Raw genomic sequence first — 24,693 nt, forward strand, 5'->3', positions numbered from 1 at the left:
ACTTGTACAACTAAAAAATAATTATATTTGATAAATTAGTTTAGTTGAGTACAAGTAGTTATACAGAAAAGCAAATTTACAATGAACAAGTGAAATCTCTTTAATTTGGTCACGAACAATAACGGTTGCTTTAACTAGCCATGCTTTCGATTTTTGTCAAAAGCTAAAATTTTGTAATTATGTGCATACGATAAAATATCAAATCAAAGAAATTAATGTTTTGAACTTTTGATGAATTGAAAAGTGAAGAAAGTTTTACTTATTTAGTAGACCTCTAATTATAACCAAAAGAAATATTGTCGTCCAATTATATACTTTTTACAACTAAAAAGACAAGAAAATTTGTGATTATTCATAAGTTAAAACTTTTTCATATTTGTGCTCTTTCATTCAGAAAATTGATCGTACATGGGTATATATATATATTTAATGGTGGTCCGTGGTCTAGTTAACTTTCAACAAATATCTCTTAAGGGTAAACATATTCGAAAAATATCCTTTCCATAAAAACACCTTTAAAGTATATATTCTACTTGAAACTTTTTCTGCTTTAAGAAAGAACAAAAATTGTAGAAAAAAAATTGATTACATATAAATGTAATCACTAACATAAATTTTAGAAAAAAAAAAAGTTTCCAAGTCAAAGGGTTGAGATCAAATGAAGAATTAGTAGTACTACTTACTGAACTTCACTTGTTTAAATTTGTTTCTCTATTTTTACCCTATATTGTTTTTTGATAAAGTCTAATTTTTATGAATAATAATAAGGTAGACATCTCATAAAAATGATTGTATATCATATCTGCACCACGTTATTATGATTAGAAATGTCATATATTTAAGGGAAAAATGACAAATATACTTCGAACTATCGTAAATGGTATGCAGATACCCTCCGTCATACTAGTGGGACATTGATGCCCCTGTAGTCTAAAAACTAGAGTATATATGAGAATAGGGACACGTGGCGCAATCTTATCCGTCAATTCGATATTAATCGGCTGATAAAATTATGACACGTGTATGTCCATTAGTATAAAGAGTATATATGCTCTATTTTTTGGACGGCAAGGGCACCAATGTCCCAAAAGTATGACGAAGGATATTTGCATACCATTTACGATAGTTCAGGGGTATATTTGTCCTTTTTCCCTATATTTAATGGCTATTTATCTAAAATTTGAAACAAATAATTAGTTGGCATACATACATATACATATATATATATATATATATATATATAAGAGTATGATTATGTGGATTTTACTTTGAAGTAGTAGAGTGATATGAAATGATATATTGAAAGGTTGTTCTTCTTAATAGTTGCTGTACATTATGTCAGTTGATAACTAAGTTATGATGAATTCTTCACACCCTTTGCTGCCTAAATGGCTATGAAGATGCCCACGCCCCACGCTATTAGGTAGAAGAAGAAGAAGCAACAACCCTCTGGCCTCGAAAAGCAACTGTTGACACTGATGTTGCAGCTTCTACATTAGATGGCATACCACCACTCCAATGGGTAAACATACAATCCATTCAAATAGCAACGCCAGTTGGCTGGTCGAGCAGCTGATTCTCTGAAATTAGCCTTTTTCCAGTGATGGAGCAAAGATATCAGCAGTGGAAATTCTTCGCTAAGCCATTTGCATAAGCCTAGGTAAACTATGAAGAGCCATTAGAAATAGTCAGTGAATTAGTACTAGCGAACTCCACTTGGTCATGTAAAAATATGTTGTCTGCAGCAGGATAGTCAGGAACACTTTATGTCTGGAATTATTAGTTGTTCTTCTTCTCCACCAGTGGAAATTCAACTAATATAATGAATGAGGATCTCTCCGCCTCACGAAGATACTGGACGGTGCCATCCATGATTTTAACAAGTTTCTGGCTGATGTATAGGGCAAGACCTTCCCTTGATATGCTCTGACTGTAGTGGAACATATGTTGAATTAGCTCGTCAGGTATCCCTGGGGATGGATGAGTGATCCTGAGAGGTGAAATGCAATATAGTAAGATTTTAACGTACAGTGGAAGCAGATCACTCTTCAAACTTCGCACATAAACCTTGGTTAAGAATTAGGAGAAAGGGTATGCGATAGCTTATTATTATAGGACTAAAAGATTACAAGTTCAAGTACTTAAGCATCTAGCATTTAACCAACAACAACATACCCTGTGGGTTCAAATGGTTATATTTAGTCTCCTCATTTTTGGTTTTATCCGTCTTGTTGCATTTTTGTTTGTTTACTTCTTTTCACAGAGTGACCGATTTCTCCCCTTCAAATAGATAGAATGGTCATATAGATGCCAAATAACTTGGAAGAATATGGATAATAAATTCCAGCTCTATGAAGCTAGCCTCACACAGTCTACTCTGCTTTAGGAATCCAGCAGCCCATTATTTCGATCGGGCCACGTGATCCAACTCTGCACTTGGACAGAGCAGGCCAGAGATTAGCCCCAAAGCTCAACCATCTGGGACACCCCCAACATCCCACCATCTTTGACGCCCCCACTTGGGGAGCCATGATCTACCATACTTGGCAAGCAAGGAATTAGAAGATAGTTAGACAAACCATTGTACATAAAATTTGTAGTTACACAACCTCTTTACATCACAAAGGTAGGGGTAAGGTCTACCTATATAGTACCCTCCCTAAACCTCACTTGTGGAATTACACTGAATATATTGTTGTTGTTGTACACAAATACAAAAAGAGACCACACATAGACTACAGTTACTGCATAGTACAAAGAGAGCACATAGATGTTGGTCTTTGTTTCGGAAATTATGTAATTAGTTTGTTTGCTTTGGTTCTTGTTCTGCCTGGGGCCTAGATGGCTATAGTACCCTTCCTAGAAGGTGATTGTAGTCCTAGGTGCTCTTTAGTTTGTATTACTTTCTTGGTTGTCAATGGTAATTGTTCACAGTCATTACCAGAAAAAAAAAAAAAAAAACGCAGCTCTATAAAAATTGGATAAATTGAGATATTTTATATTTATTTTTTCCTTTCTTCCTTCTTTACTGGAGGGTAATCTCAATTTGCCCCTTNCCCTCCCTAAACCTCACTTGTGGAATTACACTGAATATATTGTTGTTGTTGTACACAGATACAAAAATAGATCACACATAGACTACAGTTACTGCATAGTACAAAGAGAGCACATAGATGTCGGTCTTTGTTTCGGAAATTATGTAATTAGTTTGTTTGCTTTGGTTCTTGTTCTGCCTGGGGCCTAGATGGCTATAGTACCCTTCCTAGAAGGTGATTGTAGTCCTAGGTGCTCTTTAGTATGTATTACTTTCTTGGTTGCCAATGGTAATAGTTCACAGTCATTACCAAAAAAAAAAAAAAAGAAAAAAAAACGCAGCTCTATAAAATTTGGATAAATTGAGATATTTTATATTTATTTTTTCCTTTCTTCCTTCTGTACTGGAGGGTAATCTCAATTTTCCCCTTCTCTTTCCATCCCCTCCTTTTAACTAGAAGAAACTGTTGGATACTACAATAATATATGTAATGTATTACTCTTATGCTAAAGGGTGATAGAAAAGGATCACTCCAAAGAGTTCCAACATTTGAAATCTCAGAATCAGTGAAAACTGCTAAAAACCTAATCGAGCACTGCACTGCTACTTCTAGCCTTCTAAGTAAATTCTAACAGACCAGGAAAAAGAAATTCAAGGCAAATTTCCCTTGTTTGTTACTACAACAACAACATACCCAGTGTGATCCCCACAAGTGCGGTGTAGGCAAACCACCCCTATCATAGAGGGTAGAGAGATTATTTGCAAAAGACTCTCGGCTCAAGAAAAGTGTTTTTCAAAACAAGTTTGAAAAATACAAGAGTTAAACAAGCTATGCTGAAAATATCAAAGAAAAGAAAAGTTTGAGATTTGACAGAGAAAAATAGTAAAGATAACCAAAGTAACATAAACAACAATGGTGATAAAATTGAAGAATACGATGCTATCCAACAGGAAAGAGAGAAATCACTTAATTACCAACAGACCTTCTACTCTAATCCTCGACCTCCATTTTCTCTTATATAGGATTAGTGAGCTAAAGATGTGTCATATATTGTCTAATCACCTCTCCCTAGTTCTTCCAAGATCCATCTCTACCCCTCCTTAGACCTATCAGGCTATCACTGTCAACCTCGCACCTCCTCATTAGAGCACTTATGTTCTTCCTCTTCATATGCCTGAACATCACGGTCTCGCTTCCCGCATATTGTCCACCACGAAGGCCACTCCCGCCTTGCCCCCGTATATCCTCATTCCTAACTTTGTCTCTCCTAGTGTTCCCAAACATTCATGTAACCATCCCCATTTTCATTAATTTCATTTTTTGGATGTGTGAGTTCTTGATTGGCCAACACTTTGCTCCATACAATATAGTTGGTCTAACAATCATTCTATAACACTTGTCGTTAAGTCAAGGTGGTACATTTTTATCACATAGGACACCATGTGTGAGCCTCAATTTCATCCGCCTAGCTCCAATACGATGTGACATCGTCATCAATCTCCCCATTTCCTTAGATTACTGACCCATGATACTTGAAACTTCCTCTATTAGGAATGACTTGTGTATCAATCCTCACTTCCACATCCGCCACATGTGACGCGTCACTGAACTTGAACTTCGTGTACTCTATTTTGATTCTGCTCAACCTGAAACCTTTAGACTATAGGTCTGTCTCCAAACCTTCGGTCTACAATTAACTTTCCCACATGTCGCGTCAATCAATACTATATCATCAGTAAATAACATACACCATGGTACTTTCCCGAAAATACGTCGTATCAATTCATCCATCACCAATGCAAAAAACAATGGGCTAAGAATTGATGACTGGTGCAACCCCATCTCAATTGGGAAGTGTTTCTTCGACTGTTCTCACTCTGTTCTTGGCTCCATTGTACATGTCCATCCTTAATCACTCTAATATATGCCACATGTACATCTCTAAACTCCAAGCATCACCATAAAGCCTCCATTGGGACTTTGTCATATATCTTTTCTAGGTCAATAAACATCATATGTAAGTCTCTTTTTCTATCTCTATACTACTCCAACAATCTCCTTAAAAGATGAACGACTTCCATAGTTGATCACGCTAGCGTGAATTTGAATTGGTTCTCGAAAATAGACACATCCCTCCTAATCCCCATCTCAACCACTCTCTCCCAAACACTCAATAGTGTGGCCTAATAGTTTGATACCCATATGGTTGTTGCAATTTTGAGTATCACTCTTGTTCTTGTACAACGAGATCATTATATCCCACATCCATTCTCCGGATATTTTAGTCTTCCTAAAAGTAACATTAAACAACTAAGTCAGCCACTACATACCTATTTTGCCTGCGTTGTTCCAAAATTTCATCGGAATCTCACCTTGGCCAAATCACTCTTCCCCCTCTCATCTTACGAATTGCAATTTCCCCCTTAACCACCCCAAACTTTATACACCTACAATATCCAAAATCTTGATGGCTCTTGAAGTGCTCTAAATCACCCGACACAATATTCTTGTCCCTCTACATTAAGAGTATGAAATTATCCTGCTATCTGTGTTTAATGTACGTCTCTTCCACCAATATTTTTTCATTCTTGTCTTTAATGCACCTCACTTGGTCTAGGTCGCGAGCTCTCCTTTTCTCGCCTTGGCAAGCCTATACAACTTCTTTTCCTCATCTTTGTCCTTTAGTTCATACACATGTTCAAATGTTGCCATTTTTGTCGTCGTAACTGCTATCCCTGCTTCCTTCCTTCAAGTCTTGTGCCTCTCCCTATTTGCCCTCTTTTCCTCCTCTTTATTGCTCTCCGCTAACTTCATGTAAGCAACTTTCTTGAATTCCACTTTTTCTTGGACCTCTCAATTCCACCACCAGTCCCCTCTATGTCCACCAAAGTTACCCTTTGAAACCCCTCACTTTCCTAGTTGCTTCCGTAATACAATTAGTTGTCCTAGTCTTCATACTACTTGTGTCCCTTCTAATCTCCCAAGCCTTATGTAATACGTTTATTATTTAACCCCGTATTACAAGAGAGATAAAAGATTAACACGCAATAGGGCATTTTAGTGCCGTTTCAGCAGCTCAGAAAGCTTTACTTGGCATTTTTCAGCTTCAGCATGGTTTGTGGGTACATATATGCATCGGTACCTCCAATTCAAGAGAATTTACATGTTCACTTAATGGTCTCCCATGTTTAAAGCGGAGGAGCTTTCTTCAGATATCATTAGAGAAAAAATAGCTTTGAGGAAATGAAGAATGGAACTTGCGCACTTTGTCACAGAATCTAAAGTCTCTACATTTGGATTAGTACTCGTAGAAGTCAAATTTCTGTAATTTACTCTGTTTAAACATTTTATGCCACACAAATCATACTTTAAAAAAACCGTGTTTTCCAATAAAACAGCAAAATATGTACACTAAGAAGCATGGAGTGTAATCACAATCTTGAGAACATAGCTGGGATTATGTTGAGATAACTAGCAGTAGTTAGTTCACAATCTAAAACAAGCCCATAGACTTCATTTTGACAAATGACTTGCATGCAAAATAATCAATAAATCCAAATCTGAGTGATAAGAGAATGATTACCGAAATTCAAGATGCATGACGTACATCTTCGTCCCTATACGTTCCTTCCTTGGAATTACTCTGAAATGCACAGAGGAATCTTCAAAGGGAGTAAAGAGGATAGCTGTGGTCAAAAAGTCAGAAAGGACTTGTTGAAGCCTCAAATTGTCACCAATCAGGTACAGCTGTGATACTTCGACAGGCGAGTCCCATGTGACCTGAACCTTGCGCTCCTGACTAAGAATCATAACTTGATTAATGACCACTGTAACAACTTCTCCAAGATTGAACTCACAAGAGTTCATTTCCATATAGCTGAAAAAAATATTGCAATGATCAGGACCAGTCCAAAAATATATAAAGATAATAAATATCCACAAAATGAGTGTCACAGAGATGCAAATTAAAATGGATCTGCAGTCATACAATATTAGATAAGATCAGAAATGATCACAACCACCTACAAGTGCAAGTAGTGCATATAGAGGATAGAATGAGAGAATGTTGTTTGAAATGGTTTGACCACATGTTACATAGGCCTCCAAATGCACCAGTTCTCAGATGTGAAAATATGATGAATATGAACGTGTTGAAAGAGGAAGAGGTAGACCTAAAATCACATTGAAAAAAGTTTACTTAAAAATGTCATCTAATTTTTTTTTAGAATATATCAGTATCCAGCCAAATCTAGTAAAAATGGAAGTTGAAAATCCATATAGGTGATACCAACTAGAAGACTCTTGTATAATAAGGATAGAACTACTAGAGTATAGTAGAGACTCCTTGTGTGATAATCCTTAAGTATGGAATATCGAAATATTACGGACCCAAATAGAGCATTTATGATGCAGAGGGTTCATACAGTCAGCCCCAACTAGATTGAAGCTTTTTGTGTAGTTGTCATCTATGTTGCTCGGACATGGTGTGGGTATCCAATATGGGTGCAGATTAGAGGTCGGATTCTTCATCACAAAAAATTTAGAATTCAGGGGTATGATCCGAGTGCAGATATGGGTATTGGGATATGACCAATAAATGTATATTACGACATATAAACTATAGATTTTGATTAGTTAAAGTTATAGAACTTAAATTAATCTAACTTTATATTCTTTATAAACACCAATATTTTACTCAAACGGTACCTTGCATAATAGAAAAGCATTTTCATACTTTAGACAAATATATATACCCAATCAATCTATACTTCTCGGTCAGAGAATGTAGTCAAAGTATCCAAGGCAAGTTGACCAAATCAGGTATTAATCCCACACTACACCCACACCCATGTCGTGTCGACACTCGACACAGGTGTCGCACACGAATTTTGAAGTGCCTACGCAACATAGTTTATTGTACAGTTGGGCTCTCTCTAATTCTCAGTTTGAAAACCAGAGAGCAGGACAATTTCATTTCTAAGCCCACTATTTTCTTTCCTACTTTCCCTTCTTGTACTTTGACTCTTCTCTTCTTTTCCCTATTTTCCTGACAGGGTAAGAACCTTAAGCGTAATAGTGACCACATAGCATAAATTGTGGATCATTAGCCTTTTGGATAACCTAAGGGAACTTCTAAGCAACCCATTCTTCATTTGTTTCAATCCATCCCCGCCATTCACCATAGAGATACATAAACTAACATCAAGAAGAGAGAAAGACATCAAAGACTTTTGAAAGCAAAGAACAGAAGAACTGATGCATCAGCTTCCTTAGCAATCTCTACAAAACGGAAAAAAAAGGAACTTCCTTAGCAATCTCCCAAAATGCCAGGCACACACTTTGTGTAAAACAGACAGGCAGAGTAGCTCTTTGCAAGTACATAGAAGCTACAGCTATGATCCAGATGAGCAGAAATACTAGTGCAATGGCCTAAGCATAAAACAGATATTTCTTCTTTACATAAAAGGTATAACAATAAATGCAGGTCAGATTATCATACCATTCCTCAATACTCTCAATATCAGTGTCATCAATGATCTTGGCTAGTTGTTCTTGACACATTGTGCTTGTCTTCAGCAATTGCCTTTGATCCTTGCTTAAATCAGAAGATTTCAGCAGATTCTGTATGCAATTTATCCCATTTAAAGGGTTTTTTAGTTCAAGTCGAACATAAGCCAACTTTTTAAGACTATTTTTAGCAGCTTGTTCTGACAGCTTTTGCACATGCATTGCATATTGAAGTTCTGGACTAGGAACATGCAGGAAGCACAAGACCCCAGTTACCCGGCCATTGTCATCAACCCTTTTATTTGCAGAGATTAAGGCTTCAATATACTTACCCTGTTTATTAAATAACCCGAAAAACAATTTCTCACCTTCCCCACCAGCAATTACTCTATTCAATAATATCGTGAGCTGGGTCAATGTGTCTTGATCTTTAACCCTGCAACCGACGCTATTGACTGTGAAAACTTCACCAAGAAGCATTTGATCAATGACCTCCTCCCTCTTCAACCCAGTAAACTTGTGCATAGCATCATTCCATTCCACACATCTTCCATGTTCATCCATCACAAAAATTGGAGGAATTAAAGGAGATGGACTGCGGATAATTCCAACATAATCACCTTGAATGCGACTATATTTGTCCTTAATCAGCTTTAGCCCAGTAACATCTTTTCCAATAAAGCAAACTCCAACAATGTTTTGTCTAACATCTCGACTACAGCAGGCATTAGCCACTATTGTAATTGACCCGACCTTCTCTTGAGGACCAAGTGTTCTAAGTTTGATTTCTACATTTTTCTCCTCCTTGCCTGCAATTTAAATATCAAAATAGAATCATTTTCAAGGAAAAAAATCGAAAAGAACAAAATAAGCACAGAAGTTATTGCATGGATGTCAAGTAGCAATACCAGAGAAATAAGACAGGAAGGGAGAGGGAAATACCCTGAATGGGGATCCTAACAAGAACAACAACAATAACATACATAGTGTAATCCCACAAGTGGGGTTTAGGGAGGGTGGTGCATACGCTACCTTATCCCTACCTTGTGAAGGTAGAGAGGTTGTTTCAAATAGACCCTCGGCACAAGTAAAGCATATCAAAATCAAGTATGGAAGGGATATACAGTAGAGAAGTCATGCTGAAAATAATGGAGAAGAGAATAGTAGCAACAACAAATAATGTGATAATATCCAGCATTGAGGTCGAAATAAAGTACAAGTTTCAGACTGCATGAGGGGCCAAAAATGTGAAAGACCAGCAATGCCCAACTGCAATGTCCAAAACAGTTCATCGAATTCCACTACAGTTTTTGACATTTCCTTTGTTCTTTTTAGAGCTTCATGTCAGAGGTCTTTATACACGAGGAAACAAACTCAAAATGAGACCAAATATGCTAGGATTTTTTTTTTGAAATGTTGCTAGGATTGATAAATAAACAATTTGACATAGCCGATGCAGCTCGTGCATAAGTTGTAATTTAAGAAAGGAAAAATAGATAAAGTGGCATGAAACAATCTTTTTTTTTTTCACAAGGTACGTTCATCTACACATATTGCAAATATTGAACTAACAAAGTAAATGACAAGGATAACCAAAATATCACCTTGCAAAGCCAGGGAGAGAACACCTTTAATTGTGTTTGTTGTACCATCAATAACTAAATCAACCAAAGGTACACCTATAGCATTCTCTACCGGCAATCCAGTTAGTTCAGAAACTTTAGAGTTCCATCCATTGATACGGCCTGAAGCATCAACAGCCAAAATGGGTAATGATGCTGTCTCAATGAGACGAACCATTCCGTTTGTGACAATATGAAGTTCATCCACTCTATCTATACTGGTATTTACAGCAGGGACATTCACAATCATTTTAGAACAATCAGCAGCCTCATCTTGCAAAGATCCTCGCAATATCAGCTGCAGGGAATGGATGGCATCCATTTCCACATCTTCCCAAGGCAGGCTCCGCCGCTTAACAACCTCCAGAAAGGCTTTAAATGATGACCTTGGGTGCATTTTTCTTCCGTCATCCTTGTCTCCAGGAAGATGTTTTGCACCACCCCACTTGATCTCTTTAGCTGTGTGGGAGCGGAACCAGAAGAGGAAATCTTTTGAAGTTATTTTTATAGCAGCCATTCCACATACCGCATCACCGAGCACAGAAGCACCTGGGCAGCCAGCTTCCATGAGGCTATCAGTGTTTAAACCTGTACTATCACCATGAGATTCATTAAGCCATTCAGCTATATCTCTGATTTGGGACTCCGTAGGGGTAACACCATGCAACCAAAGTTTGTTCCTATAATAAAGTGCAGCCCCGTCACACTTTACAAGGTCCATAACATTAGGAGACTGAGTAACTATCCCCATGGGAGCATCTCTTAGAAGCATGTCACACAGAACAGTTTGAGTTTGCAGTATCTGCTTTTCCTTAAGTTGAGCTGCCATTTCCACTTCTTTATTGATCTGAACACTGAAAACTTGTAGCAAGAACTCACACGCGTACCTCAAAGGAAAAGAAAGAAATCTAGGGCAACTGTGATGGCAAACTACCAAACCCCACAGTTTTCTTCCCACTTGCTGGTCACTATCCAACTCATCATCTTGCTCACTAATCATCACAGACATCGCCATAGATGCAACAGTACCCATATTGGTCATGTATTGTGCATGACAGCCATGGGGAGCTCTTAATGTGGATCCACCAAGGCTCAGCGACTGAGCCAATCTTGGGTCTTGAATCACCCTAATTGGTGGAGCTAAGCAATCACATATCATCCTAACCTTATTCTTCATGAAGAGAAATCTTGAAGCTTGTGGTATATCTGTAGCAGGGTAATGCAAGCCAAGATAAGGTTCTAGTTCAGGCATACGACATTCAGCAACTACTTCCCCGTGTTCATCCTCGTGGAATTTATAAACCATAACACGATCATAGCCTGTCAAATGACTCACTTCTCTAACTAATACATCACATAGCAATGATATATCCCCGCTTGGCAGAGATTGCAATTTTCCAATGGCTTTAGCTGCTAGCTTATAAGATTTTATAGCTCCTGCTGTAGTTACAGGGACCTCATCTGGATCCACAGGCTCCAACTCTATTACTAATCCAACATCAATGCGGTGCAGAATCGCATAGAAAGGCTTCCCTGAGTTTTTACAATGAACCAAAATAGGATTTAGCAAACTAAGTTCTCCAAAGCTGGCTGCTTTTTCAAGGGCAGAAGCACCTGAAGATCGAAACAGTTTCCTGACATCAGTTCCAAATGTCAGAGCCTCTTGCTGTTCGATGCTTGGAACGGCATGAGGTGTCAAGTCCAACATTTCTGGTGCATTTTCGCTATACGCTATGACAGCAAAGTTGTGCTCATCGATAGCAATCATACATCCAAACGGCTGAATTAGACTTCCCCTTTGCATTTTCTGGAGATAATTAGATACAGTTGAAGATGGAAGATTGCTAGTGGAATTAGACAAGTTAACTGAACTAGAGTAATCAAACTGTTGCTCAGACTCCTCAAACTCCACATGGAGCTTTGCATCAACTGAAGTCTGAGCAATAACTCTAGCACCATGCCTAGATCTAGCTGAACTGCCCCTTGAGCAATTCGTCCTGTTTGTTGTAGAACTAGAAGACATCTCTCTATATCCTCTTTGAATTTCAGTTTCTCTAGCTATCTTTTGTATTGATTCTTAATAATGAACAAGAAGATATCAAAATTGGGGATGGAAAAACTCCCCTATGTTATTAGTAAAAGCCTAGAAGAATCAAGAATCAAGAATGAAGAATCTGAAATGTAACAACAAAAAATTGAAAACCAGACAAAAACTCCAAAAGGTCTCACCTTTATCCAGAATAAATATAGTACCAAAATAAGGTGATAAAGAAAAGACAAGTTACAGCAAGAATCCACCAAATTTAACAAAAAGAAGAGGTAAAAGGTGATACCCACTTGAACTACCTTGTACCAATCCAAGATTCCTCCATGTGAAGAAGCACCAAAAGCTTATGAAGAAATTCTTCAACTTATGCTTCTTGATTATCAATCATTCAGCCAAATCAAGAAAAATGGTTAGCTAAAAATAGAGTCTTTAAGCATATACTTTTGTTGGGGCTTTACCTAAACACCTTTAAATACTCAAAGAAAGAGTGGCACAAGCAATTAAATCAACTGAAATTTGCTGTAACTAATTAACGTTTGGTTGTCTACACAGGATGCTCCACATCCCTACATGAGACCACAGCAGCACAGAGAAAATATTTTAGGATTTAAGTCTTTTCTTTTCTTTTTTGGATTTTCTGCCTGAAAAGGGAAACCACTCTCTGCCACTACTTTTTTTTATGATTCCCACTCATGTTTGGATGTTCTTTCTCGTGTTTGGGTTCGATGCACTTGAGTCGACTCTCTATGTAATAATAAGAATTGTGTATATTCTATTCAGACTCCATTGAATGGATATGTTGTTATAGTTTTAAATTTTAATTTTTCACATCATATTTAAAATTATACGAATGTAAAAAATATTTGATACATTTTACTATTTTAACTTGAGAAGATTCAAAATTTTCTTTGTTTTCTTGAATTAAGTGTTAAATCAAAATCAGATAAATAAATTAAATAATAATTCAAAAAAATCTAGTTCAAAGTTACTATTAAATTTTGTTATAACAGTAAACACAATAAGAAAATTTAACTAAAAAACTAACAAAAATTGTAAGCATAAATCAATTTATTTATTTATTTTCTTCTTGGCTTATCTAAACTTGATAGATTTCTTTTTTCTTAATTTCCAAATTCACTATTTTTTTTATAATAGTAAATTCAATTGAAAACTCATATTTTTATAATAACAGCTCAATTGTCAATCAGAACAAAATGTATTCAATAATTATAAACTCGGTTGAAAATTTTGAATATTAACACATACATAAAATGATTGTTGTGGGCAATATGAATTATGTCTTTTTAATTCAGTTTTCCAACAAAAAAAATTAAAAATGAATGTGAATTGTTACATAAATGTATTTTTTCCTCTCTATTTTCTAGCTCTTATACATATATATACATACATAATATAAATAGATCTAGCTCCCTCTCTATGCCTCTTGGTACTTCATAGGTTTTTAGATAAGAATTATTACAATTTAGGATGAGCTTTCGTCCTTCGCCTATAGACGACGATTTGACTTTGCTATCGCTCATGACTTGATATAAAGTCACTTAGTCATTAATTTTATCATCAGAATGTCTATGAAATACAGATCGATCTTTACTATGATAATGTCCTTTTGAGGTATTAACTCTTAAATAAATATTAGAATTTAGAATAATACATTTTAAAACTCATATATGGATTCATAATCGCGAAAAAAGATATAGTATTAAATATAAAAAAAAAATCAAGAATAAAAGGAAATTCTAGATGATATAGAAAGCTATTGGCTATTGCAATACATGAAATAATGTAAATATTTGAAGAGGTTTTTCTCCATTCGTATTTAGAAAATATTTTTCAATTTTTCCATGTTATATTGGCCAAAAAAATATTAATGTGTGTAAATTTGCTTTTTTATTTATATGAAAAAAGTTATGAAGCATTTGAATCGATTACTGTTTATATAAAACATCCCTATAAATTGCTATTGATATTATGCTTATATGCATATATATATTTATCAAAGTATCACTTATCAGAGGAAAGAGGAAGGGAGTAGAGTCAAGGGTGTGTTCGGTATGAAAGAAAATAAATTTCTTATTTAATTTTTGTGTTCGATATGTAATAAAAAATATTTGTATATAATCTAAACAAATATGATGTGAGATAGATGAGTGGTAGGGAATGAAGGGTAGGGTGAAGATGAGATGTATTTAAAAACATGGAGGATATAGGGGTATTCACAGTTTGGATAAAAATTGATCTAAATCAGGAATGAATCAAATCGATTTGATTTGATTTGATTTTATATTTTTAAAAGGGAAAAAGGACAAATATACCCCCCGAACGATTGTAAATGGTATGCGGATACCATTTGTCATACTTTTGGGACATTGGTGTCCCTGTCGTCCAAAAACTAGAGCATATATGCCCTTCACTCTAACGGAAAACTAAATAGGGACACGTGGTACAATCTTATCCGTCGATTCAATACTTAATAATTATCGATCGGTGGATAAGATTATGACACTTGTATGTCCGTTAGTATAAAGGGCATATATGCTCTACTTTTTGAACGGCAGGGGCACCAATGTCCCAAAAGTATGACGGAGGGTATCTACATACCATTTACGATAGTTTGGGGGTATAATTGTCCTTTTTTCCTTTTTAAAAATCGATAGTATTTGATTTGGTTATGATTTTGTTCGAAAAAAACTAAAGAAATAACTAAATCAGACCGATAAATTATATACATATATTTTATTGTTAACATATAATATATTATTTTTATAAATAATTTTAAAGATCTTATACTTGTTTTCATCAAATTTATTTATAATGTACTTATGAAAGCAAATATCTCCAAGGTGAAAACATTTATCTTATTAGTTTCATGTATATGGCCTATGGGTGTCTGTGACAATTTTTACGGGACTGAAAATGTCATTGTCTCTTCTTTCTAGGTCAAAATAGTGAATTTGATGCTTTATTCATAGTAAATTTAGTGATCGAAAATTTTGTAATATCAATCATTCTAACTATTTTTCGTTTTGAATGTATTGTTGTCACTTTTTTCACATTTTGAATGAATTGTTTCTTTTAGTTTTGTGTATGATTAATAACCGAATAACTGAATCAAGCTGAACCGAAACCAATAACAACCAAATAGATAAATGTATATTATATTATTTAAGTGAAAATTACAATAATATACTACTTAAGACTTTAATTAACAATATATACACATACTTCTATTTAATTGCAAACATAGTTTTAAAATTACAAACATAGCACAATAATTAATTTTTCGGATTTAATTTAATTTTTTATTTTTATTTTCTTCTCTCCTCTTTTTGGGATTATTTGTCTAATTTTGGGATGATAATTATGATATTTAATTTTTCTATATTTTATCTCTTCAATTACTATTTTTAAGTCACACGTTACTTTAAGGTGCCTATCTAATAATATTTTTATTTTTCTGCCTTTTTTATACACTCCAAAAAAAGTAAAAGTTCTTTACACTAATCTAAAACCCATTTATTTTACTGCCTTTTTTATACAATTCACAAAAAGTAAAAGTATTTACACTAAAACCTTTTTATCTTCCCAACATTTTTATTCATTCAAAACATTAAATATTCCTAATTATTTTGCTAAAAGTTTTCACCCTTCTCTCTTCCATCATCTTCATCATTGTTTCACTTTCAGTTCTTCACTTTCATCCATCCCTTTCACCATTGTTAATTTTTTCTATCTGATATTTTGATTTCTATGAATAGAACGCCTCGAAAAAGTCATATTCCATATTTTTTGTAGCAATTGTGGTTTGTATATATGTGTATTTGATGAGTATGTGTGTCGAGAAGATATGAACATATCAATGATAGTTTTTTATTCTGAAAATTTTCAATTGAGATATGGAGCATTACCTTGAAATTACGGAAAGAGGAAAATTGTTATTTATACCGTCAGTAAAAGCGAAGCAACTAAAAAAATCGTCAGTTTTAGAGACAACAAAAAAATCTCTAATCGAATCAATGAGTGTGTTGTTATTATCCTCATAATTGGTTGAAGAAAATTATCCTCATGACAACGATTTTGAGGATGAAATCCCCATTTCTAAAAGATTAAGAGTAAATTAAAATTTATAGTGTGAGTTTGATTTATAATAACAATGTATGTGATTGGTAATATACCATAGTATTATTACGTAAATGTGTTTTCATTACATCAATTGTCTATGTTCATTGTTGTTTCAAACTATATATTCGAACTTAAGTAATTGCTACAGATTGAATGTATGTTTCTAGTATATAATACCAACGTTTTTGTCACTATATACAACCATTATTATGACAGACTTTGTTGTATTACTCTAATATTATACCAATCTATACTTATGTTTAAAATGTGGGTTAATTATGATTTCAAATCAAATTTTTTTATGTTAATTCATTATTACATTGGTTTTTAATTATATGCAGAATACCAAAATATCATAATTGAAAATAATTGGTTTTTTTATCAATATTTGTGCTTGCTCCACCACAAGTATACCAATTGTGTACTTGATGGTTATGATATACAACCATTATTATTAACATTCTTTAGTATTACTCAACTATTATATCAATTTTTTTACGTTAATAATGTGCATTAATTCTGATTTCAATTCAAACCAAACTCGTGTTTGTGTATTTAATGCTCGTAATACCAAAATATCAGGCACTATATATCCCCAATTTGAACAATCTTTGTGATTATTTCACCAAAAATACACCAAATATGTACATGCTAGCCATTATAACAACCATTATTATTGATTAATATTTTTTAGTATTACTCAAACATTATATCAAAATATTAACTGAACATTGTGTAATAATTTTGGTTTCAATTACTCTAAGTAGTTGTTGTTCATATTCAATATTTAAGGTTGGTATTTAATACCAACGATATGTCAATTAATTCACCAATAATAAGAATACACTAATCAAGAGTAACCAAAGTTGGATAAAATTACATTCATCATTCTTAAAAAATCCTAGAATTTTGCAAAGAAGCAAAAAAATATTAAGAAAAAAATTTGAAANGTAACCAAAGTTGGATAAAATTGCATTCATCATTCTTAAAAAATCCTAGAATTTTTGCAAAGAAGCAAAAAAATATTAAGAAAAAAATTTGAAAATAATATATCATTGTTAATTTTGATAAGCAAACTTGGGGCAAGTCTTTTTGTTATGCCCTGATATACCACATTTACTACAAGTGACTCTACTCCTCTTGTATTTTTTCTTCGTTGAATCCCTTCTTACAGTCGTTACTTGGTGGTCTGCCTGGTTGTTTTCTTGTAATTGATGGTAGCATTACCTCTTCAAAGTTGATTTTTTGGTGGTTTCTACCTGTTTCAAATAAAAATTATTAGTAATGCTTCTCGTCAAACAAAATGGTCATTTCAATGTATTTAACTTATATATTATGTTTTAAAGAATGCTTTTTGATGACATGATAATGCTTAACTCAAATATGGTGTTTACACCATCATTATGTACCAAAATAGAATCAACATGTACACCATCATCATCTAAAAAAAAATATCAACTTTGAATGAAACAAACTAACCCCACCACCAACAACAAAACAATTAGCCGTCGAGGGCATTTGACCATGTTTCATTTATAATTTGAAAAAAAAATAGTTTTTATTTCAAAGTGAAAAATAATATCAAAAATTGAAGTTGTAATAACCCATAAATACAAATTGAAGTTTTTTTTTTTTTACTTTGGTGAGTAATTTGAGGTGATAACACCTTTTTGTTTGGAATTTTACGTCAAACATGTTTTTCACAGCTCAACTCTAAAAAAAAAAAGAAAAATGCACAAGTACTGAGACACACATTATCTTTACTAAGGTCCTATTACCCCCTTGAACTTATTTTATATATAATTTTCTACCCCTTTTCGGCCTAGGTGGCACTATCTTGTGGGCCCTGCGCGTGTTGACAAAATTTTCAAGGATAGTGCCACATAGGCCGAAAAGGGGTAGAAAATTAATTAAAAAATAAGTTCGGGGGTAATAGGACCTTAGTAAAAGTTAGGTGTGTCTCAGGGATTTGGGACATAGGCTGGGGGTACTTATGCATTTTCCCAAAAAAAAAAACGAAAAGATTTCACAATGGAACGCCTCCTAAGAATGCATTAGTGTGAAGGGAAGCAATCATTCACAGCCAAACCACAAGAATGCAACCATAAAATGTGGTTTCCCAACAGCCAAATCATTCACATATTCGTCCTGTTTGCAACCAACCACCCTCAACTGTGCTAATTTTGAGAAGCCATATATGGAACTAGATGCACAAAGGACATGAACTTTTGACCTCATTTGCGATGAAAAAAAAAGGCAACCCAATACACTAAAGCTCCCGCTATGCACATTTCAAGGGTTTAAACTCCGTGACCTCTTTATCACATGGCAACAACTTTACCAGGCTCTCCTTCAGAAGAAAGGAATTATAAACTTTAGAAAAGTTAGGCAGGTGCAGCAGTAAAGTCGTAATGAGTCCAAGTTTTTCTCAATTTAAGTATGTAACTACAGATACCAAATCGGAGACACCAATGTCACAATTGTTTAATGTGAAAGCGAGCTGAAAACCATCAAGTGAGCACAAGTGTGTGCATCTCTTTCAATAGACACGAGCGATATCAGCTTATTACCTTGAAAACTAATGGCTATGACAGGATTGTTCCGAAATCAAAGCTTTAAGTAAACAACCACACACGCACAGAAGGACATTCAAGGTTTATGTGCTCTAGTGTCAAACGGACGATACACAGAGATGCTACAGCTAAAAAAACAGAGATTAATATCAGCAGATGATGAACACTTCTTGACATATGGAGATCAATAGGAAAGAGATGCTTTATCTCGACAGACACAACATATCCATATCCATATCCATATCCATAATCCAGTTAGCTACCACTTCAGCTAAAACTGGTTGCAGAGGCTGGCAAGAAGAAAAAAAAAACGACGATATAAACCTATCAATCCCCCTCCTTGTCTGTCAAAATCCTTCTGAGTTCTGTGACACACATAAAAGTCATGCATTTCTGTGCAATCTCCAGGCACTATTTCATATTCTAGATGTCCTTTATATCAAATAATAATGGTATCATGGTTAGTTTGCACGCACCTCAAACGACTGACCAACACATGTACTGGGCAACTCTAGGTTGCTTAAACAAATGAGAAGAAATTACCTAGTTACGCCTTTGTTGGGATTTGAACCAACCTTGGTTCGCAAGGCCGTTACTCCAGCTCATTGGGCAATAGGCGGTCCCTTGATCAGTTGATCCATATTCTAAAAGTCCCTTTTGTTTTTGGTACAGGAAAGAACCAATCAATGTAGAAGGAACTATTTTCAGATACACCAATTCTAATGAGTTGAGCAGTTACTAATCCTGGTCAGAACATAGAAAACAGTCTCTACTTCCAACTATAGCAAGCTGTAAAAATTGAACACAGCTAAGCATTTCTGGAAGTACAGTAAGAAACAAGGAGAGAATTCTCATTTTAAAAATCAAAAGTTGATGTATTTAGCTGAATCCTTTTGGAAGAATCCCTTGCAATTTCTGATAAAAAAGTGACTTGCAACCCACCATTTGGTGAGACTATTTGGTCATTGCAGTTAAAGGAACTTACTACAAATAGCAGACAATAAAGGTCACAGTAGAAACAACACGGTAATAATGGATGCAACAATTAACATGAGATGCTAAATATTTCTAATTCAAAAAGGAAAAGCTGCTCAGTATTAAATGAGATGTTCCGCCAGCACCAAGACAACCTTACTGAACGTACTCGGAAAGGAAAAAGCCACAGAAAGTATGTGCAGCAAGTATCGGCATATTTCTACCATTAATTTCGTACCTTATCCAGAAAAAAATATCTATCACTGCATACCGCCCAAATAAAAGAAGAACCTTAAGAGAGAGAAAAAATTCTTGGACAACATAGGTTATAGGTGCAACCAAGGAATTAAAAAACTTAACTATCTGTAAACATAAACAAAGAACTATAAAAAACAAAATTTAGTGTGCATTCAATAATAGCTGGCCTGTGAATGTAAAACACAATGTCATTCCTACAATTTTACACATGTGTTACACCTAATAATGATGAGCATGGGAAACACAAAGATCCAAACCATAAAAGTAGTATGATTATGAAGCTCAGAGTGCCACTCTTCAGAAAGGGGATGCAAAACAAAATTTAGTGTGCACTCAATAATAGCTGGCCTGTGAATGTAAAGCATAACATCATTCCTAAAACTTTACACATGTTTTACACTAAGAGTGATTTCCATGGGAAACCAGAATTTCCAGACCTTAAAAGTAGTATGGTTGTGAAGCTCAGAATATCACTCTTCAGAAAGGGGAAGATCACCCTCAGACATACATTTTAGCAAACTCCATACACAGTTCGCGATCCCGTACATCTCCCCAGCCTCCCCATCCCTTGAAACCAGCCTGATATCCTGCCTGGTGCTCATATTTCCGAACTTCCCATTCTGGTTTGATATTTGCCACTTTATCAATTTCATCGACAACAATATTCACATTGCCATTGTCCATACAAGCTAAATTACGACTATGACCTTGATGCAAACCACATTTCCCAAAATGAACGGCACTGGTCCTAGACCCTCGTAACGTGTAAACTGGAGAACCAAATGAAGGATAAACTGTCGACCACATTGTTATATCCCAATTGTAATCATCAAAAGAGCAAAATCCTGCTGCCTTATTATGAATTTTCCTCCACACTGTCCGGTTAAATGCATAACCCACATTGCCCATCCTTTCTGCAACTAAAGATTCCCATCCCTCTCCCTTCGACTTCACTTCAGATGGCGCTAGATTGGCAGCATAACAGTCGGGGCACTTTTTTGACTTCAACTCAGTAAGTAACTGCATATTGCGATATGCATTGGGATAAATGAAATGGTCTTCTTCTATGAAGAGAATATGACCTGAGTGCTGACAAGTCTCTGTTAGCCCATCCCACACAGTATTCATCATCCACCACCAATGATGCTTCAATGACACAATTGTCGGTGACCGATGGTTCCCATACTGATCAGGAGTTCCCTCACATTGTTTCTCAACTGGATCATCTTTATCTTTACAATCTCTAGGAGATGCACCTGGGAAGCTATTGGAAAAGATATGAGGTGAGTAAGGTGCAAATATTTGTTTCACTTGGCAGAACTTGATGCCTTCCACAATCTTGTTCATCTCTTCAAAATATCCATCATGACTAACAATCAGCAGAGTCTCACTAATTCCTTCCACGCGAGAAAGGCTATCGATCACGATTTGAAGATACTGGGGCCGGTTATGAACATACAAAACAATAACTACACGATCTTTCACTAACTTTGGATACAAATCCAAGTTTCTTGGAGGGATCTGATTCCTCTTATGCAAGCTAACAGACAACTCATTTTGCAAGAGGAGTTTCGGAATTTTCGGTTCAATAATTTCAATACTTTCAGTACTCTCATAAATGTCACTGTTTATCAAACTAGAAATTGTATTAGTCCTAAAGAGAATCAAAATCAAAACTATTCCAAACACAGTTATCAATGCTACAGATACTAAACGCCTAAAAACTGCATCTTTCATTCTTCCTTTTTTACATGAAGCCATAACTAAACTATCTCTATAACACACAAACAACTCTATCAAGAACAGGAAATGAATCCAACTTGTTAAAAGCTAAAACCTTTACAGCTATTACCAAAGAACTGACATCAAAACAGTACCTTACAGATCAAAAAGGAGAATCAAGAACCTTCAAAGTTGGATTTTTTAGCACACCCAATGAAGAGATTTACAACCCCCAACAGTACTGAACTTGAAGAATTTCAGATGTAGTGGTCAAAATAGACAAAACCCATCAATATAAAAACAAGAAAACTACAAGGGTTTTTGAATTTTTTGACCAATTCCAAAGGGAGATAATATCAAAGATTGATCAAAACTATATGAAATATCAAATTTTGGAGGCTCAGATTTATGGCAAAAATATCCAAGAACAGTCAAAGTGTGCAATAAAGTCCAGTCCAGAAACGACTAATGAACAATCAAGAAGAGAAAAGTCTTGAGGACACAAAAGTAAAAAGCCTACATCTTTTGGGGGCTAATCTAGAGATATGATAGACTTTGGGTTCTTTAGTGGAAACTTCACAAAAATACAGCCGGGGGTGGGTTAATAAATTGAAGTAGTTTTTAAGTTAACTAAAGTCTAAAAGAGATCACATAATAAAGTTCATTTTCGACCCAATTGGACTTTTCTCTCTCCTCTCATATAAAATAGCAAAAAAATTATCTAAAATACAATTTATTTTATTATATTTTTAAAAAATTCCTACCATTTAAAAAGTTACAAAAATTTCTACTCTTTTCTATTTTCGAATACATCACTTCACGCGATGTATCGGGACGTTGAGTGATGTTTCAAAACCAAGAAGCAATGTATCAGGACATTGAAAGTTGTATTTGAAATCGGAACACGATGTATCAGGACGTTTTGAGATGTATCCGAATTCTACCAAATTTAAGAATTTTTTGTAATTTGAAAAAGAGTAGAGATATGATGTAATTAGCTTTTAGCACTATGAAATTTGTATAAAATATACTAGGTATTGGTGCTTTGTATTGGTGATTTGTGTTGACGGATACTGATGATTGATAATCTATCATGGTGATTGATGATGATGACATTCGGTATAATAGATAGTTTATGTGGTAATGATGATTGGTGATTAGTGGTGGAGTCAGAAATTAGGTGAAAAATATACAAAAATTTCATTTTAAGTATATTAAAGATTTGCAAAATTAAATATACGCTCATAATATTGACAATGAACATATGCACACCACATAATTTTTTGACAAAGTGTACGCTAGATGACCCTTTTGTCTATGGCTTCACCATGTTGGTAATGATGATTAGCGGTGACAACTGGCAACATCTAAACTATGCTGATTTGAGGAAACGATGGTTATGGCTAAGAGTGGCAAATGAGTGAGTCGGGTTGAATATGAATCGATCAAAACGAATTAAATAAAAATGGAAAAAATACTCGACTCAATTCATATTTTAGATGGATAAAAACGAGTTATTCAATGAATAATTTGGATAATTGGATACCCATATTATAGTAAAGATCTTGTTAAAAGATTTAAAAATAAAATGTTTTATCACACTCCTCACCCCCTACCCCCACAAAAAAAAAGAAGTAAAACTTCTTAAAAAAAAAAAAAAAAATTATTATTTCCACCTACCCTAACCCGACCCACAACCCCTGCCACCCCCACCACCCCCAACAAACCCCCACCTCCATGCCTAATTTTTTTTATTTTACCCATTTCACTATCCACTTATAGATGAGTGATATGCATATTGTTAGTCTTTTATCCATTTTAAATGAATTGGATATCTGTTAATTTAAAATAGATAAATATAAGTAGATACCCATATAAGTTATCATTTTGTCACCCCTAAGTTATGACAAACAATGATGGTTATGGTGGGTGAGTAGTACTAGTATTTGATAAATGATAGATAACGGATTCAGTTAGCAATGGAAGTAGATGGAGTAATTTTGAAATGTCATCTTTGTTCAAAAAAGAAATTTGATAGATAACATCTAGCTAATAATATCAATACTTTCTTATAAATGTTAATCATTTAAATTTATTCAAAGTCATAAATAGTATTTGATTTTTTTTAAAAAAAAAAAACTTAATAATTGAGATTTAATTAAAATATTAAAATAAATCTATTCAATAATTAAAAAATATTTAAAAAATTGTTTTAATGAGATCTGAATACTAAGTTCAAACTTCTATTGTGTAAATAAATGAATGGAAACAAATGAGGTTTAAATAAGTGATTGGTGAAGATGTATGTACTCGTCAATATTATCACTTAATGTGGAATTTGTTTTTATTATGAGCAAGTTATTGAAAAAAATATCTACTTCAAATGGTTTCGATTGAAATTCTATATATATATATAGAGATTTATAAATATTAAGTGTGACACCCTTAAAAACAATGATCCTACTAATGGTGCAAGTAGTTAATGCTCAGGTTTACCACTTTAAGGCTACAAGTAAGGGTGTGCATCGGTCAGTTTGGTTCGATTTTATGTATTATTGGTTTAATTTATCGGTTTTTGATTTTTAAATATGCTAAATCAGTAACAAACCAATAAGATATTCTTTATCGGTTTTCGATTTATCAATTTTGGTCATTAACGGTTTGCTTTTTGATTTACCCAATAAGAAAGTGTTCATAAATAAATATATGATTTCTCATTTCTATAACAATTTGGCGCGATACAGTGAGACAAACAAATCAGCTGCAAATGTTTTTATATAGTTAAACAAGAAATATAATGAGAAATTGCATCA

General features: G+C 34.4%; 2 protein-coding genes across 4 annotated transcripts; both read right to left on the bottom strand.

Moving 5' to 3' along the window:
• Window positions 1-1,243: 1,243 nt before the first annotated feature.
• Window positions 1,244-12,839, bottom strand: LOC125877146 (phytochrome C). Of its 3 annotated transcripts, none has more exons than XM_049558478.1 (5): window positions 12,512-12,839; window positions 10,148-11,972; window positions 8,536-9,352; window positions 6,619-6,912; window positions 1,244-1,990 (listed from the first exon to the last, which is right to left on the bottom strand). In XM_049558478.1, exons 2-5 carry the CDS (start codon window positions 11,967-11,969, stop codon window positions 1,780-1,782), a joined length of 3,144 nt encoding a protein of 1,047 aa, XP_049414435.1. In that variant the 5' UTR covers window positions 11,970-11,972; window positions 12,512-12,839; the 3' UTR covers window positions 1,244-1,779. The 3 variants fall into 3 exon arrangements, with proteins under 3 accessions (XP_049414435.1, XP_049414434.1, XP_049414433.1); XM_049558477.1 differs by having other exon boundaries at window positions 12,503-12,839; XM_049558476.1 differs by lacking the exon at window positions 12,512-12,839 and having other exon boundaries at window positions 10,148-12,487.
• A 7,486-nt stretch (window positions 12,840-20,325) lies between these two features.
• LOC125877149 (alpha-1,6-mannosyl-glycoprotein 2-beta-N-acetylglucosaminyltransferase) lies at window positions 20,326-22,390 on the bottom strand. Its single transcript, XM_049558484.1, has one exon. It carries the CDS (start codon window positions 21,917-21,919, stop codon window positions 20,657-20,659), a length of 1,263 nt encoding a protein of 420 aa, XP_049414441.1. The 5' UTR covers window positions 21,920-22,390; the 3' UTR covers window positions 20,326-20,656.
• Window positions 22,391-24,693: the final 2,303 nt, after the last annotated feature.

This window comes from Solanum stenotomum, chromosome 9 (genome assembly GCF_019186545.1).
Source record: "Solanum stenotomum isolate F172 chromosome 9, ASM1918654v1, whole genome shotgun sequence".
Lineage (NCBI taxonomy): Eukaryota > Viridiplantae > Streptophyta > Magnoliopsida > Solanales > Solanaceae > Solanum > Solanum stenotomum.

Coding starts and splice junctions, on each gene's coding strand:
- LOC125877146 (XM_049558476.1), bottom strand. CDS start 12,188: ATGTCTTCTAGTTCTACAACAAACAGGACGAATTGCTCAAGGGGCAGT. Junction 9,353..10,147: donor TCTCTCCCTGGCTTTGCAAG/GTGATATTTTGG, acceptor TTTAAATTGCAG/GCAAGGAGGAGAAAAATGTA. Junction 1,991..6,618: donor GTCATGCATCTTGAATTTCG/GTAATCATTCTC, acceptor TTCACCTCTCAG/GATCACTCATCCATCCCCAG.
- LOC125877149 (XM_049558484.1), bottom strand. CDS start 21,919: ATGGCTTCATGTAAAAAAGGAAGAATGAAAGATGCAGTTTTTAGGCGT.